At 40.0% G+C, this 17,066-nt stretch overlaps 1 protein-coding gene across 6 annotated transcripts in view; it reads right to left on the bottom strand.

The window, feature by feature from the left end:
• Positions 1-17,066, bottom strand: part of CLTCL1 (clathrin heavy chain like 1) — a 37,238-nt gene that overhangs the window by 18,149 nt on the left and 2,023 nt on the right. For all 6 annotated transcript variants that reach the window (XM_069795086.1, XM_069795083.1, XM_069795084.1 and 3 more), the window contains exons 2-11: positions 10,316-10,523; positions 5,940-6,208; positions 5,508-5,669; positions 4,598-4,711; positions 3,072-3,245; positions 2,603-2,800; positions 2,017-2,217; positions 1,737-1,889; positions 978-1,100; positions 111-248 (exon numbers count right to left, since the gene is read on the bottom strand). In XM_069795086.1, the coding sequence (XP_069651187.1) occupies positions 111-248; positions 978-1,100; positions 1,737-1,889; positions 2,017-2,217; positions 2,603-2,800; positions 3,072-3,245; positions 4,598-4,711; positions 5,508-5,669; positions 5,940-6,208; positions 10,316-10,523 (1,740 nt within the window). The remainder of the gene's footprint in view (positions 1-110; positions 249-977; positions 1,101-1,736; positions 1,890-2,016; positions 2,218-2,602; positions 2,801-3,071; positions 3,246-4,597; positions 4,712-5,507; positions 5,670-5,939; positions 6,209-10,315; positions 10,524-17,066) is intronic.

Genomic DNA, 17,066 nt, shown 5'->3' with positions numbered 1-17,066 from the left:
CTCTGATGTTGCTTAACTACTTATGGCTATCAGTATCAGACATCATATTCTTGTGCAAGCCTACCACTGTCTCCTTCACTTTTTGGAGGAACTAGGTTAAGAGATCTTACCTGCGGGGCATGAATCAAATTCATTTCCAGGAGACGAGTCTGAAGGTGGCCTTCTGCAGGGCGGTTATTTTTCAGGGCATCCAGCAGAAAGGACGTGCACTGCTGAATAAGACTGTTCTCCATGAACACATCCACAATCTGTTGAGATCGGTCAAGTTAGAGAAGGGGGTCTATATACATACATACACATTTATCTGTATATACTAGTGGCCTGGCTAGAAAGGCAGCTCATCACAGTACCTAGCATGCTGTATTCCCTTTGTTGTCACAGGATTGCTACCATAGTAATAGAGACAAGTTTCACACTGTTTTCTTTTTCTCTAGAATGTAAGCAGCACATTACTTTAAGCTATTGTGCCAGATTTTGCCACCCACTCTAATCTTAACACAGCATGCAAATCCCATCCCTTCTCTCTTGTTGAAGTAGTTGCTACAAGAAAAGACAAGACTTTTTCTAAGTAACTTCAATTATTTATTAATGTAAATTGTTGCCTTATTTCTCTGTCCATTTAACCGGAAATGGCCACTGGCAGCCAGCACTTGACTTTGTTTGCCTTCCTGTAAATTCTCTGCATGGGAAGAGTTAGTGTATGCTCCATTAACACCAACAGTAGGACAGCAACACTTGCTTAGACTAAGACTGGGGCAGATTCATTATCAATATTACAGTAATAAGCCAGAAAGCTTCCACAAGAACTTGAGAGCACACCTGCCTCAAGACTTAATGGTAACCAAACTTGGTTAACATGACTAAACTATTCTAGTCAAGTCAACTAGAGACCTGAACTGGCCTTACCAGTCACCAAAATGGTACTATGCTATTACCTCTGTCTAGAAAGAGACCAGTACTCTTGTTGTAGGCATCACCTGGTTAATGTTAGCCAGTGGCTCCTCATCCTGTACCAGCATCTGAGAGAACTGCAGGCCTTGCTCTGGACTGACTCTCATCACACTTCTCAGTAAGAAGATCCAGTCTGGGGTATAGCCAACCTAGAGATTTCAGAAACATCCATGCAATGTCTGGGAAGCTTTACACATTTTTTAAGCCTTCACATTCTTTAGTATGAACTACTGTGAGGTTGCCACGCCCATCCCCCATCTTCCAGGAATTCTCAGACAGAAGCATTGCTTGTCTGTTGACACAGAAATTCACTATTCACCTACTTAGTAACTGAACTTGTGCCAGGGCATTTCTCTCGCTAGGTAAGAAAACTGCTAGGAACAAATCTTTCAACAGTCTTAAGGCACTATCTATCAAATAAGGTCCTAAACTTAAAAGTGGACATGAGGCAAATTGTTTTGTAATCCATCCAAAAAAAGTCTTATGATCTTAGGAAAAAAAAAATCTTATCTTTATTCTCTAGAACAACCTTGAGCCAGTCCATTAATTTGATAGTTCATAAAATTCTGGGTGTTCTGAATTTAATTTTTTTGCAGACTGCTCAGACCTTAGTCATACACTATGATTTGCACTATGACAATGAAGAAAACATTGTTTCTCAATCTTACCTAGTTATCAGCTTTAAGTTACAGGAATCAAACTTATCTCATGGAAGATAGCTTGAGAATGTACACATTCTCAACCACATAAGATGGAGTCTAGTAGTTTGTGGTAAACAACTTTACCTTTTTAGCATACAGCACTATTTTCTGGAATTGACCGGTTTCAGCAAAGCACTGAATCACTTTGTTTGGCACATTAGCACGAAGATAGACACTGAGTGCAAGGGTTGGGTCAGCTGTCTTCACCAAGTCTCCCAGCTCCTCTGAGCACTCCAGCTGAAGTCAGAAGGGGTATTTTGTCAAGCAGAAGAATTCAGAGATGTAGTATCAACAAAAATGTTGTTCACACTCAATTGTTACAAGACAACAGCATTAAGCTAGTGTCATGATTGAGTGAGCCTACCTTGTCTTCCTTCAGCCACTTTTCCAGAAGCTGCTTGCGGCCCTGCTGTAGGACAGGGCGACAGAGCTCCAGAGACTCAAACTTGTTCAGCTGTCCCTGGTCAAGCAATATTCCAAAGTACTGGAGCAGGGGAGAGGCCTGCCCAGGCTGAGCTGGTACACTCTGGAACTTTCTGATTGTATCACTGGTACGTAGAATTCCCTGAAGAGGCACAAGATAGAGAGAAGAAATGTTTAATTACTGAAGGCTGAATAGTATTAGTCAAAAAACAGGTGTTAAGCTCTACACTGAAGCATCTACTCTTAAGCCTTCAAGGTGGAGATCTTCACCAAACCAGTGACATTCTAGCAAGAAGTCAGTGGCCGCAGCAAGTCCAGTCTATGGTTGGAAAAGTATAGCAGATGCTCCTTTATGAGATACAGGAGAATATTAGTCAGTACAACCACCAAACTGCAGAGAACTAAGGCTAGTATCGTAGCACTTCAGTTTTTGAATGTCAAGTACTGAAATGCAAGTGAGCTAAGCAAGTCCACTAAGCTAAGGCAAATCCCCATGATTTTTAAGCTGTACCTTTGGAGTTATTTACCTTTGGTGCAGATGCAGCTACTTTAGCAGCATCTGCATAGCTTCCTTGAGCAAACAGTGTGTTGAACTTTCTAGCAAATAATTCCTCTGCCCCAGCTAGATTACTACGTATAGCCATACGCAGGCCCAAGTCAGGATTCTGGAGAACATTCGTAGCATAGTTCACTATGTTGTCTTCCTCAACACATACAGAAAGCACCTGGAAAGGACAAAAGGCATATTGAGGAGTGCTGTCCTTTCCACAACTACTATGAAATATAGCAACCAAAATGGCTATCAGTGAAGTACTAGATTATTAAAAAACCCAAGTTCCTCCCCAAGCAGTTCTGTACTAGGAGAGGTTAAAAACTGACTAATCAAATAGTTACTTGCTTCCCTCCATGACATTTGTTGCATCAAGTCACTCATTAGGTTTGTTACATTCCATCTGAGCATTAGAAGGCTCAAAATCAGAGTGCTGGATTTGTTACCTGTCCTTTTTTATTCACACCAATAATGCCTGAGGTAGGTTCATGAGGAGCTGTGACAAAGATAGTATCAGCACTAATACGGTTCATGTAGATGCACACTCCAGACTCCAAGTCATACATGTGAATATATCCATACTTTGTGATCAGGTAGATAACACCATGCTTAATTCCAATCTGCCAAAAGATGAGTTTTTATTAGTCAAGACTAAGACTATAACAGTTAAGACAGCTGCCTTTAGCCTAGTCACAAGACAGTACTGCAGTGACATGCCTTTGCACTGACACTAAGAACAAATATAGCTTCGGGCTTCTTCCTTACAGACTCAAAGCAATGAACAGCATTGCTGGCCATTTGCAGCCATAGCTCCACTGAATAGAGAGGTTGAAGGGAAATTAAAATTCATCTGCAGCAAAGGACATACTCCTCATCCTAATGAGCCAGGCTGAGGAAGAAGGTTTGGGTATAATCAGCATTCTGGTTTAGATATGTCAGTACAAGTTTCTGTTCAGAAATATTAATGAGATAGTCCCACTCTCTTCCAACAAGACCTACCCAAAGTACCAGCAGAACCTAAACCAAGCTCAGCTACTGAGTACTCCAGTTTACCTGTCAAGTCACTTAAACTGGGAAGGCTTTCAAGCCAAAATGGTCTTCAAAGTACTTTCACTCTGAAACAAGTCTTCAGATGTTTTGTTAATTACACCTCAAGCTGAAGTACAGAGCCACATGAATCCTGCCATGTAGACAGCTTCCTTTGTTTACCTTAGTTTAAGGCATCTCCTGGTTCATTTATGAAGCTGGTCTATTAGACTGGTCAGCAGTTGCATGCTCTGAGATAGTTTGCTTTTATTACACAATTTCCAGTCCTGCAGACACGCTAAGTGAAGTTTGGTCTGTCAAGGCAACCAGCTATGTTCTTTCCTAAAGAACCTCCCATTAATGTCCCAAATTGCTTCTTCTGTGCTGCTACTACAGGAAGTATGCTGATACAGGACTCCCTACTCCACTTGTCTCAGTGACATCTACTGTAGATGAAATGCCACTTTCATATGAAGCTACTTCAAGCACCATTCTTATCTAGAACTTTGAACATTAGTAGGAAGTTCAATAGCCAAAGCAAAGTTAGAGACATTCTACCAGAAGACGCTATCGAGGGTTTTTTTGGGGGTCTGATTTTTTGTTGTTGTTGGGGGTGGGGTGGTGGGTTAGTAGGGGTTTTGCTGGGGCTTTGTTTGGTGTTTTTCTGTTGTGGGTTTTTTTTGTTTGGGTTTTTTTTTGGTTGAGGTTTTTTTTCTTCCCTAAATACAGCCTCAAGTTGACATATCTGGACAAATACTGGAGCAACCTATATATTTGTGTTTGAGTTACTGTTTTAATGTCCAGTCTACCTCCCACAAATCTATTAACACCCTTCCCAGAACTAGGAAGAATGACAGCAAAGCACTAATAGAAAGCATTCTTTACAACAGAGATGGCAGCTACTTGCCAGGCTGTAAAGTTGATTTTTTGAGGGTCAAACATTTACCTGCATTGCCACAGGAAAGTCTGTCTGTGCCTCAGGTGGGAAAAACACATCAACAGCTTTCTTAACAAATGGCTGATTTCCAGTAGCTGGCTGACCTACTTCAATTATGTGTAGCTAGGAAGAAAAGAGTACATGTCACAAGATTGCCTGCAAGTACAGCCACATGAAAGAAATTCCTCTTTTCAGATATGCTACTGAAGTCATCTACCACACTTGACTAATGAATATCTGCCCAATCCAGAACCAGCACAGCCTGGGGAGCTGTGCTCCAGATATTTATCAGAGGGACAAGTTTTCTGGAACTTAAAAAGTGGGAAAAAGATCAAAAAGAGAAAGAAACTCATGCTTTCTATGAAAGCAGACTATTTTTATTCAAGACTACTTGTTCAAGATGTTTTGAGTGAGAATTGTCAATTCATCAACAATTTTGCAGGACAAGTCTAGAGTGCTGAAGATATTTTAGTGTCTCCTCGGCTCTTTACAGACTGCTCAGCAGTTGTAGCATTCAACTGCTACTAAATTCCACTATCACTTTGATGCAAACAATCTACCTACAGCACTAAGGCTTATCTAGCCTTTCTGTACTCAATTCGACTTAACTTTATACACACAAAAAACCCCATGTGGGCATAAATTGATGCTTTAACACCCTGAGCTCAGTTCTTAAATGCATCTATATTTGCTCTTATGCATCTACATCTGCTCTTATGTCTAAGTTTCACCCAAGCAACTTAAGACTTTTTGCAGTTTCTACCCTATTGAAAGAAAGCATTTTGACACTGACCAAACATGCTGCACACATGGTTCCCCAGATGTTCTTCAGAAAGCATACACTAAACTGTGTGATCACTGAAGTTCTATTAGTAGAGTTCTGTTACAGCAGAACAGTAAAACAGCTTACAGACTTTACCTTGCCCCCTGCAGGACTCCTCACAGCAAAACAGAAGAGGGTAGAAGGTTTGGCATTTCCCTCTATTTTGAATTCTGCAAAAGCTGCTGCATGGCCCTCTATAGGTTGGGAGACTTTTCTATCAACTGAGTACAGCTGCATTGCACCAACCACACGATTTTGCTAGAAAAAAGAAAGGTCAGCTTTTAGAGATAAGATTTCAGATGTTTATAGCAAGACCTTTGGGACAGTAAACTAAAAAGCAGCAAATGCCTCTCATCCCCTCCTCCAACACTTTAATCGCACTACAGGTCAGGTTATTCCTACACAAAAGATATCCTTGAAATTTCGATCTACAGAAACCAAAGTTAAGAAACTATAGCAGCTATTAAGTGAAGTGGGGACAGGGCTCTCCTGATTGTTTTCATAGCATGCTGTTTCCAGCTAACTTACCTGTGCTGAAATTCCTATCAGCAGCAGCCATTTTTGGTGTTCATCTGTTCTGTAATTGATGATTTGGCAGCCCGCAAGACTAGCATGCCTGTCAAACATCTTTTGGGGTTGCGATTCTCCCTCCATGCTCCAGTGGTAGACTGCTGTCTCTGTCACCAAGGCAACTGTATTCACAGATATCCATTTCCAGAAGATCACTTCCTCTGCCATCGTGTGGGCTTTCATTTTACTTTTCATCTCAATGTTAAAGATCTGAAGTGTTTTCCCAGCTAGTATGACAAAACCCAAGAAACATCACAGACATTACCACAATGGCCATCTTGTAGTCCACCTGTTTACAAGCACCCTGTTTAACCCACTATTCCAGTAATGTTACAGACAGGGTTAGTGTCCTGTCACATCTGAGCCTCCTTTGATATTTGACTCTTATCAAATGGACTCCCCTCCCCACCTCCAACACCTCTACCATCCCTGAAGCAAAAAAGTCTACTTCTCATGGACACTTACATGGACATTCCAACAACTGACAAGCATAGACATTTTAATTAACTATAAGCTGTAGTTAAAAGACAGTCTAAACTACAGAGCTTGTGTAAACTCTGGTTTAGGTAGCAGAACTGGTATATCAAATTATGGGTGTCTAGTAGATGCCATTCAGTACAATTAATAAAGAATGGCTCCAGTTTGTGTCAATTCAGTAGCTGCTGTAGATGACCTGGACCAAGTCCAACAGCACAAGACTTGCAACAGCTCTTGAGATAGCCCAAGACCACAGCTTCCATTTTATTTTTCTGCTGAATGACCTCTGCGCTTAACTAGGAGATAGATGGGCTCTGTACAACAGTAATACAAGTGCCTATTGAAGAAGAGAGTCAAAAGTTTAGAAAGATTATAGAAAAGTTTGGAGTTTTAGTTCCAGGTAAGGTTACTGCTTCATAATTTAGGTAACTATATTGCAGGTTTAAGCTTGACTTCAGTATTCCTTTTAATTAGCAGAAGCAGCTAGTAAGGGTATACCTAAAGCTAATTTCATTGAACCAACCTATAAAGAATAAGGGACTCCGTTCCCTTCAGAAAGTCAAAGTGATGTTTTACTTCACTGCAGATGAGACGACTCAGCTCTAGGAATATTGTTTTCCGTTCACAAGACACCCACTCAGACTGCTAGAGTATTGGCTTGTAATGCCATTATTTCTATCCACATTTCAGAAATGTTTTCCCTGCTAGTAACACTTCTGACTATCAAACTGGTAGATGTTCCTTCTACTGGGAAGTTTTGATAGATGAAGGCTGCTGGCCACTGAGGAATCATTTTCAAGAGATACTAACCCCAAGTTAATATGCATCTCAGACTTCTCTATAACATTTTAGCATAATTTATCCAGTGAATTGATCATATTAGTTTAATGCAGTGTCAAGAGACAACACAAGACTTGACAGCTACCACATGCAGCATTTATGCTCCCTGGATTAACTGCATGAAGAAGTGTTAACCTGATGAACTAGTTCCCAGGACAGCTTGCTAGCTTTCCTGGGACCAAAAGCAGCCTGTTTCTGACCACCTTGCTCTGCACATGCAGTTACCATATTATATAAATGCAATAAGCCCAGGCCTAACACCAGCTGTAAACTGATAGTTAGAAACAGCGTATTTACTGTATTGGACAGCAATTTGTCCAGCAGTGGACTGATGCTATCAAGGGCTTGATTTTGGAACTTCCACAGTGTGCAGCCTCACAGGCAGAAGGCAGACAAGTAGTTCTGGAAAGTCTCCACCTAAACAGGAATACCAGTATGTGAATGCAGAAACTACTCTAAGTCAGGTCTTCCTGAAAAGGAAGCAGGATGTCCTTCCTAGTTTTAAGAACATAGAAGAAACCAATAAGCTACTGGAACAAGCTAAAAGCTCATGCTGGTCTATTTTCTAGACTAAATTTGACTCCTGTGTTACAGTTGGAAATGGCTTTAGAAGCTTCATCAGACAGCTAGCTCTACATGCTGGGGACCACAGGAGCCACAGCAATACAATTTCTTAAGTGTGGCAACATAAATTCAAACTTCAGAACTCTAAACTGTAATTAAACTACAAAAAAAAAATCAGTATTTGGATTAAGAGAGAGCAGAACCTGCTATAAATTCATAGTGAGGGCAAGTGTGAGTTTGAGTCTTATGTCTACTTAAACACTTTTAGGCCAAAATCTGAGACAAAAAGCCAGACTCTTACGTAAGTTTTTCTGATCAAGCTACCAGTCTGATCAGTCTACTTGTACTATTCTCTACAGGTGTAGTCAAGTAAGCACCTTTGTTTTTTGAACACTGGCACTAGAATTTACATTTCAGTTCACTGGAGCATGAAGTTTCTCCATTCCACAAAGAATGGAAGCACTCCTGAGTGCTGCATTCTCCACTTGCACCAACTGGGGAGTACCCTCACTACAGAGCAAAGCAAGAGAATCATGAACACAAGGACAAAGCATAAATCTTGGTACACCAGGAGAATGCCACATGCAATCCAGAAATGAAATTGTGCATACTGTATTTCAGTTTAAATCAATAACCATTTCATTTCTTTTTCAGAGGGTGGGTTTGTATGTTTATTGCTCAATAATCCTCAGATTATGAGCAACTTCCAATCATGGCACAGAGTCACAATATGCAACAGTTTTGACTACTGAAGCCTCAGCCAATCAACAGGGAAAGTCTGGAGTGCCTGACTTAAACCATGTCTTCAGTGCAGCTCACTGCAGTTCTGCTGGTTATCATGGGTAACACCACATTGGTTAGGTAGCTCTGTTCATCCTCTTTTCTACCCAACCCTTTGGTCATTAGATTATTGATAGAAGAGATCATTAAGTTTGCAATACCTAACAACACAACTTCACATGTCAATGTGACATCATTCACTCAACCTTCTGCACAGACAGAACAATACTCCTTTTGAGCAAGTCTTAACACTGGCAAGACTAAAGCTGTGTTCTTTGAAGTTGATAAGCCATTTAGTTAGTAAGTTAGTTTTAAAACCAGATGATAAGAGGTAGATGAAGCTCTGCTAGCGTAGAGAAGGCACTTTCCTTGCCAATATGGTTTGTTTAAAGGGGTCCAAGATTAAGGACAGTGAACTCAACAGATCTGAGATTATTTTTGCATTGTTACCATTACCCACACCCCAGGTAAGGCAGTCCTTTGCAAGATGTATAAGCATCTTAGCTGAATCACAGATTCAGCAAATCAAACATATTAGTTTTTCCCTAATGTCAGTATAAGCTTGAGATCAAAGACAAGAAGTTACAGGGTTTGTGCCAGTTCTGAGGCCAGTTATTTCTTGGACCCCTAAGTAATTTCACCATGATTTTTCACAATAAAAAACACACTCAGGCAGAAATGAATAGCACACAGGACATGCTAGCAGAGGTCTCTCATAAAAATATTGCAACTTGGTTTTGTCTATCAACTGTACTTTCATCATATACACACACACACACACACAAACATTGAGAGCACACTCTTCTCCTTCACTTGGTACAGTCAATAGTCAAAGCAGCCAAATGGTTAGCAACAAGCCAATGGAGAACATTTTCACTATAATACCAGTTGAGGATTAAGATCCCCCACCTGGCTATGAAGTGAACTGTCAAATGGCTACCTTAAAGTTCAGTACTTTTTATGAGATTAGACCATTCTGTACTACTGAACATGAAATGTCACGACAAAGTTCACTCACCATCTGTTTAGATAAGATGCAGGAAGAAAAGTACATAGTCAGTAACAGTTATTGAGATTAAATACCAGAAGCTGGTCATTTAAGAAAAGAGCCAGAGATGTATTAACAATTATTTCTTCGAGCTCAGAGTACTACTTAAAGGCAGCATCAACATCACAGTTACTGGAAAGCAGAGGTCTGTCTGCAGGATCTCATTATTACTAAACTTAACATGCTTGTACATTCAGACTTCCACAGTTACTGGCCATCCTTATGACATTTTGTTGTTATCTAGTAAGCTCTTCAGAGCTACAAGAAAGGGCCAGGACAGAGCAGAGACCAAGAATGGCTTTGCACCCCTATTCATCTTTACAAATGAACATTGTGTTTACAACACCTGTTTAAAGGGAAGGTATACCATATGTTGACCTGGTCCTCAGTGAGGATAGGAGGCTGCAGTGCCCAGCCCAAGCATCTCATACCTACTTGGAGGCAAACCATCCAAAGATTACTGAAAAATCTACTGCCAAAACTACAGCATGCAAGTTCAGGCAAGAATTCTCATCCTCATATACATTCTTAGAAAGTTTACATAAATCTTAAGCTTAAGAGCATATGTAAGCAGTAATACAGCTAAACAGTATGTTTCATACTGCAATAATAAAGGGTTACTCACCTTTTAGCGCAATTACTTTAGAGGCTGGATTCATGATGGCACTTTCGGCAGAAATTGGGCGTCTGATGGGTGTTGTTGGATCACTCATGTCAATTATCACTACTTGTGCCTGCTCTCCCACTTTCTCCCTGATGCAGATGAACTTGTCAGATTCCATTGTTAGGGTACTGAATCCAATGTTTGCTGGGTTAATGCCCAAATTTTGGAGCTAGAAAGATGGAAGAGAGTGCTTTATTACCCTTCCCATGTTGAAGGTCTAACTCAAGCCTATGTCTAAAGTCTCCTCCAGAAGGAAATGCAAGACTAGTATATTTCTCTGACAAGAGTGTATATTATGGAACTACAATTTATCTTCTGATTCTCTTTGTTGCATAGGTAAAGGACTACACAATTCTCAGTATTCAAGTCCTAAAGACATCCCAAAGTTGTGTTATTGATGCAAACTAAAAGGAGTTTTAACATAAGCATTTATTGCATAACTTGGGTCTAGTAATGTGATAGGCTGTATACTATCCGTAGCATCATGATTCCAGATTAAGCAAGGCTGGTAAATTTGATATTAGAAACTTATTAAGTGGCAGAACTACAACATACAGCATCACTGGGCCTTATGGAAAGAACCAATTACCCTTATGCAACCTATTCCTAGCAACATTAAGGAATGAAGTCCACATAGCAGGTCTCAAATGGCCTATTTTTACAAGTGCAATTGTTCATCTTGCTTCTTAGACTCTAATTCTTACCAGTGAAAGGTAAGAAAGTTGTGTTAAAATAATCAGTCATTCCATCTCTCCTTGCCCAAGATGTCATCCCACCTGGCTCAACAACAAGGGCAGAGATTTCAATGCAGGCCCCCTCCAGCCTTACATCCAACTCTCAAAACATAGCTTGTGCTCAATCATGTGGCAGTAGGTACAAAGCAGTTACTCTTAATGTAACTTAGAGTCATTTTGTGCCACTGAATAGACTGCCCTAGAAGATGGCTATTTCCCATTTTCATCCTTTTGTGTAAACTTTGTTTCCATTCACTTACAATTTCAGGTTAACAGGAGCAGGTGGCAGTGAATGAGTATCACTGTTTCAACTGGTCTGCAGTAAATCAGATTCACCTATGTAGCACACCTCAGCTTGGTATGTATGCAAGCTGCATTTTATATAACAGTAACTGTGACAAGCCTGAGCACCTGCTTTATGCCCCAAAGCAACGCTTTTCAAGCAGAAGAACTGTATCAGCTTCACTGAAGCTTCTTAAGGGATTAACCTATACTGCTTTTCAGTGCACTGCAAGTGAAAAATGACTGCCCTCAAGGAGACAGAATAGAAACTACCACCAGCATCACCAAGTCATTAGACTCCTTTGATACATACCACCCAGACCTTCATACAATAGACTAAACCCTTTGGGCAATAAGTCCCATGGTGGTGTCACAAACACTGTTTTACTGTGTTTTGATCTGGCTGATCATGGCTTGTTACAGCTTCTGTAAAGCTACTCACTAAATCATAAATTGGGTATGTAATGGAGATACCTAGAAGTGTGGTAAGGTCTGTGCCCAAGAATGCCTCAGGAAGTGTTTGTTTTCTGTTCTGCTTACTAATGAAGAGCTATTCAGCTCAGTAACTGCTAATCTCAAGGTACTCAAATTTCAGTAATGCAATACAAGCCAAATGTACACATGTGTAAAGAGACATTTACTCCCTCCCGCAAGTGTCTCAGCAAAATTGACACATTCAGCCAACACCTCACTTCACAGGTAAATACTTCAATACAAAGTAGTACACTTCAGTAGGTACCATTTGTTCCAGAAGAGAATCAAAGTTTAGGCACAAGAACATCAGAAGCTGCTTGCAACTAGAGTTTTGAAAACAAGTCCACTGGACTTGCAGCTATTACAGGCTTCTGTGTCAATAAGGAAAGAAGTTTCCATATCAAGACAACTCATGTACTTTTCATATATAATGCAGAAATTTTTAGTACCAAATAAACATGCAAGTCGTAGCTCCATCAACTTCTGTGACCTTGAACAACAGAGGACTAAATGATGGACTAAGAACAATTCCACTGTTCTTAGTCACATGCTCTAGACCAGACAATATCCACTTATTGTGACAAATTATATGTTCAGGTAGTAGACATTTGAGCACTTTAATGTTGAGCATGATCTGAGTCCATCTAGCAATACAGTACAGTCCATTCCAAGAGACTAAGTTAAGTGTCACAAGAGTGGTTAAGAGATTTAATTGCAGCATAGCCAGGTTCCTCACTTGATTTAATTAACCCAAACTCGGATGTATTTCCAGAGTACTGAAGTAGAAACACAGCCTCTTCAAGGTCTCTTCTAAATTACTGTGCTTCAGCTTGACCTACTCTTCAAGAGACAGCCCCTGGCCACTCTTTCTGCATGGTGAGAATCTTGAGGCATTAGCCTACTTAAAGTTCAGCTTTAAGCCCAAGGTTATTCACTCCAAAATCTGGTCAATGTTGAAGGATAATGCTTCGGGTATCTCCACTAAGCTAGGTAAGATTTTACATCAAGTCCTGGTATTAAGATTTCCCGTTTTAACTATTACAAAATCTAGCAAAGCTTTCAGAAAATGTAATACTAAATTATGCATGAGTATCACTGCCATCCTTATTAGGGAAGTCAGTCACATCTTTTAAAGGCAAAATGTCAGTACTTCCTAAAGGATGGTCATATGAATGCTGCAAGCCTGAGTGAATGATGACAACGCTTCACATTTTAGCAGTCTGAAAACACCAAAGACTGTTCCTGCCATAAGGGGAGTGATAAGTATCCTCACCAGATCCTATGTGCTCCTATAACATGGAAGCAGTGTTAAGAGGCATATTCCTTATGACTATACAAAAGAATGAGCAGAATCCCTTTACCATCAAACAAAGGGACATCAGCCAGCATTGCTTCTATCCTGGATGGGACAAACCTGCCAAGACAATCTGAACTATGTTGTTCTAAAGCACCTTCCCATCTTCCTCAAACACAGAATTAAGAAAACTTTATTACAGGAGGTAGCAAGCATTTAGCTATATATCTTAAAAGGCCTCAGGTGAAAGTGCTACAGGTCATTTCTGAAGTTTGTGTACACAAACTAGAGATTTTGCAGTTTATTTTCATAAAGGAGTGAACATCAGACCTCTCAATTGCTACTAAATTTTCATTTTTTATTATATTCCTTAGACAAGCAGTACTTTCAAACTAAGGTTGCCTTCTTCTGAAAAGGATTCAATATTACAAGGTCATTCCAGAGACATTTACTATGGAGGTAGCCTCCTCCCACGATTTCACCCCATACTATTTTTGGGTAAACCAGTTAAACCCTACCAAGCACCCCCATGTAGGTTACTGTAAGCCCTGCTGTAGAGGAAAGGATAACATTCTGTTCTACAAGTAACAGCCTAATGCCTCTCCTACCCTTTCATGCCCTAATGCCCATTATCTATATGTGCAGTGTAGAACTACCTTCACTATCAGGCTGAACAAACCAGATAAAGATTTTTTTTTTTTCTTCAGATGTATCTCATATTACTGCAAGGCTGGATTAGATACCAAACTTACTTTTAGGCATCTTACAGATACTGAGAACTTATGACATGGTAAAGATTAACCCAAGATGTATTATTTGATTCTCAACCTGAATGAAGATACACAAGTCCCACACTTAGGATGAATTACAACTATTAATCTGAGATTTAGTCTTTCCCAATTCTACTTTACTAGCATGGTACCATTTGCTAAGAAATGGAGTTGAAAAATTTTTACACAAGAGTTCTAGTAAATAATCTAGCCTTTCTCTTTCTGTGGAGTGTAGTGATCCAAACTACACCAGCGCAGACCAACTCAGATACTATCAGTCTTCAAACTAAGTCCATTTCTCTAATAGGAAATACTTAAGCCCAACTTACTGTCTCTTTAATACTGACACTCCAATACTTGGGACCTACAATCAGTTAAATGCTGGAGTCAGAAGAATTCTGAATTTAAGATCTCTCCAGGGCTCAGTAAATACCCCATTTCAGCTTTACGCCCCACAGCTCTAGTGGAAATGCTTTTTAGAGGTGACCAAATATTGGTTTTTAAGCCCATTAGAAAAGAGTAAGGCTTGGGCAGAAGCTATAGGTATCCAATTAACTGCCTGCTAAAAGCTCTGTAAGCACATATCATTTTAAGCACAATACAAACCAAGAACACAGTAATACAGTTTCTCAGAACTCTTTTACTCATGTGACTATAAAAAGTTATAATCATGCTCAATAAGGATCTGCATATAGTTGTTGGACATCTCTGTTGTCCACCCTCCCTCATCCCCTGCTGTAGTTCCCATCTTGACAGGTGAGGGACATCAAGGAAGTATAGAGGAACTGAAACATGCAAGACCACTGGCTCACAGGTTTTAGTTGCAGTTGCAGTTAAGGCTTTCATCTTAAGTGACAGTTACTTCCTACACAAAAATCTGTTCCTGTATGTCTGTGATGAGGATTAGATCATCTATGGAATGAGTCTCCCTACCACATGTAAGGCACTTTGCAATCCAGTGAGCAAATATGGTCTCTTCAACACTAAATAGCTGAATCAAGTCATGATATTTAGCCCTACCTTTCGAATACAACTCCAAGAAGTCATTTACAGCTTGCAAATATCCTGAGTGCTTTTAAGTCCACGTCTAGCCAAAGCAAACTCATGAAAGCCATTACACTTCGGCTCAGTCATGCCTATTGCACAACAGACAGTAATTCTTAACAAGACATCTCAGACTATCCAAGTAGAAAGTGTTTTTGTCCAGAAAATGACAAGAAGTAAATCTACATCCTTTATAAAGCTAGGATACCTCAGCTTCTCAGTGCTGCACCAAGACACATAAAACTTCCACATCAAGAGCGCATCATGCACACAACTTTTCACATTAGTTGGCTGTGCTCAAGAGCCTGTATTAGTTATTCAACTGAGAGCAGAACTCTGTCTACAGATCCCTGTGTCTATCCATCTAAGGGACAAAGTCCCTAACCTAGGAACCTGAGACTTCGTCTCAGTTTTCTCTGCAGGCAGAGATTTTTGCTAGTGAAAACTGACAAAAGCTCAAAAGGGGACAAAGCCAAGCTCTTAAGAGCAAACCAATGACTAAGTAAAAGAAAAGTTTAATTTTAGATCAAGAACACTCTGTACACTGAATTCCAGCAGTATTGCTTCCAGTCCATGTACCAGTATATTTAGTCTTTTACAGCATTTCCATTGTAAACTCTACAATCCCCTTGAAAGAGTTCAATCTGGTAAATAGTTTAAAAATCACTACTCCAACAGAAGCATTGGAGTTAAGAACCTGATTAAATCACAGTAGCTTAAGTAGTGCATACTAGTACTTCACTATAGCAGGGCTGGCAGAGTTTGTACTGATGCAGCTGGTCAGCGATGAGACAGATAAAAATCTAAGTCCTTATCTTACCTCCCTTGCCATGGGACTTAACTATGATATTGTCTGTGGGAAGAATGAGCAAGATGCAAGTTCTTTATGAATTTGTAAAGACTCATAGCTACTGAATTCACATCTAAAAACAACCACTCAATTGCATTAAATGGCACTAAATGAAGAGTAAGACCTGAGTTCATTCTCAGCTTGACTACTACCACATCAAGACCTGGATATCTTTCTTTTACTGCAGCTATTCTCCATCTTTCAAGCTCACACAGGACTTGAATATACAAGCTATAATAACTTCATATTTAAGTGCACTGTGACTGGCAGCCACTCCTCCTGCACAGGTTTGGAGCTTCAAAAGGAATGTAAACAGTCTGCTGAACCCTAGTACTCCTCCAATTTTACGTGGACCAAGATCACTGTTTCACTTCACACTATCATTTATCTACTTCCAGCCAGAGAGAGTGGGAGAGAAGAGTTCAGTATTTAGCACTGCAACTTATGTTTAGTTTCTCTGGAGAGCACTTTCCACATGCTTCAGTTCTTTTTGTGAAGTACATACAACTATCTCAGGAATACTCTGAACTTAAGTGAAGTAATGTTTCATCAGCAACAGGCTGAATTTGGAATCGAGTAATTCCAGTGTTAACAGCTATTCTAACCACTTAAAGCTACATTAGTTAAAGTGGCTACAGGTATAAACAGTACACAGATTGATATAATGTACAGAAAGATTGCACATAGGATCACTGAAACACAGCACAATAAGGAATTGTAACTTTTTTGATTTAACATCATAAAGCAGCATATTATATGTATTACATTAATTTTAAATATGACAACTTAGCTGTAGCCAAGCCAATTTCTTGGAAGTAACATGGCAGGGGGGAGAGATATTAAGCTGATAAAGCTAAATATGGGTAACAGTGAAACACTATGAAGGACTGAAGGCCTAATCTTTTAATGAATTCCCTACCAGTCAACAATAAGCACCATGTATCATTTATTCATGACTCTCAATGTTTACAACACAATTTAAAGTTAAAGCTGATAAAACTGTACTGCAAATATCCAGCCAGAGCAAACACTACCAGTTCCCACATTCCTTCCAATTCCCCCCCCACCACGTAGAGACAACTGCAAAAGCAGCACCAAGGAGGCTGGCTGCATTCCTACTCCCAGCTACTACTAATCTCAGTTACTCTTTAGTAGAGTACTGCTTTGGAGCTACTGCACTCAAATTGGGGGAAAAAGCAGGAGAGAGTGAATCCTGAAAAAGAGTTTGGTCCTACATGTTAGCGGCAGGGGTCCCAAGGTTTCC

This window comes from Haliaeetus albicilla, chromosome 10 (genome assembly GCF_947461875.1).
Source record: "Haliaeetus albicilla chromosome 10, bHalAlb1.1, whole genome shotgun sequence".
In the NCBI taxonomy this organism is placed as follows: domain Eukaryota; kingdom Metazoa; phylum Chordata; class Aves; order Accipitriformes; family Accipitridae; genus Haliaeetus; species Haliaeetus albicilla.
This window is presented reverse-complemented; position numbering and strand designations above follow the sequence as displayed.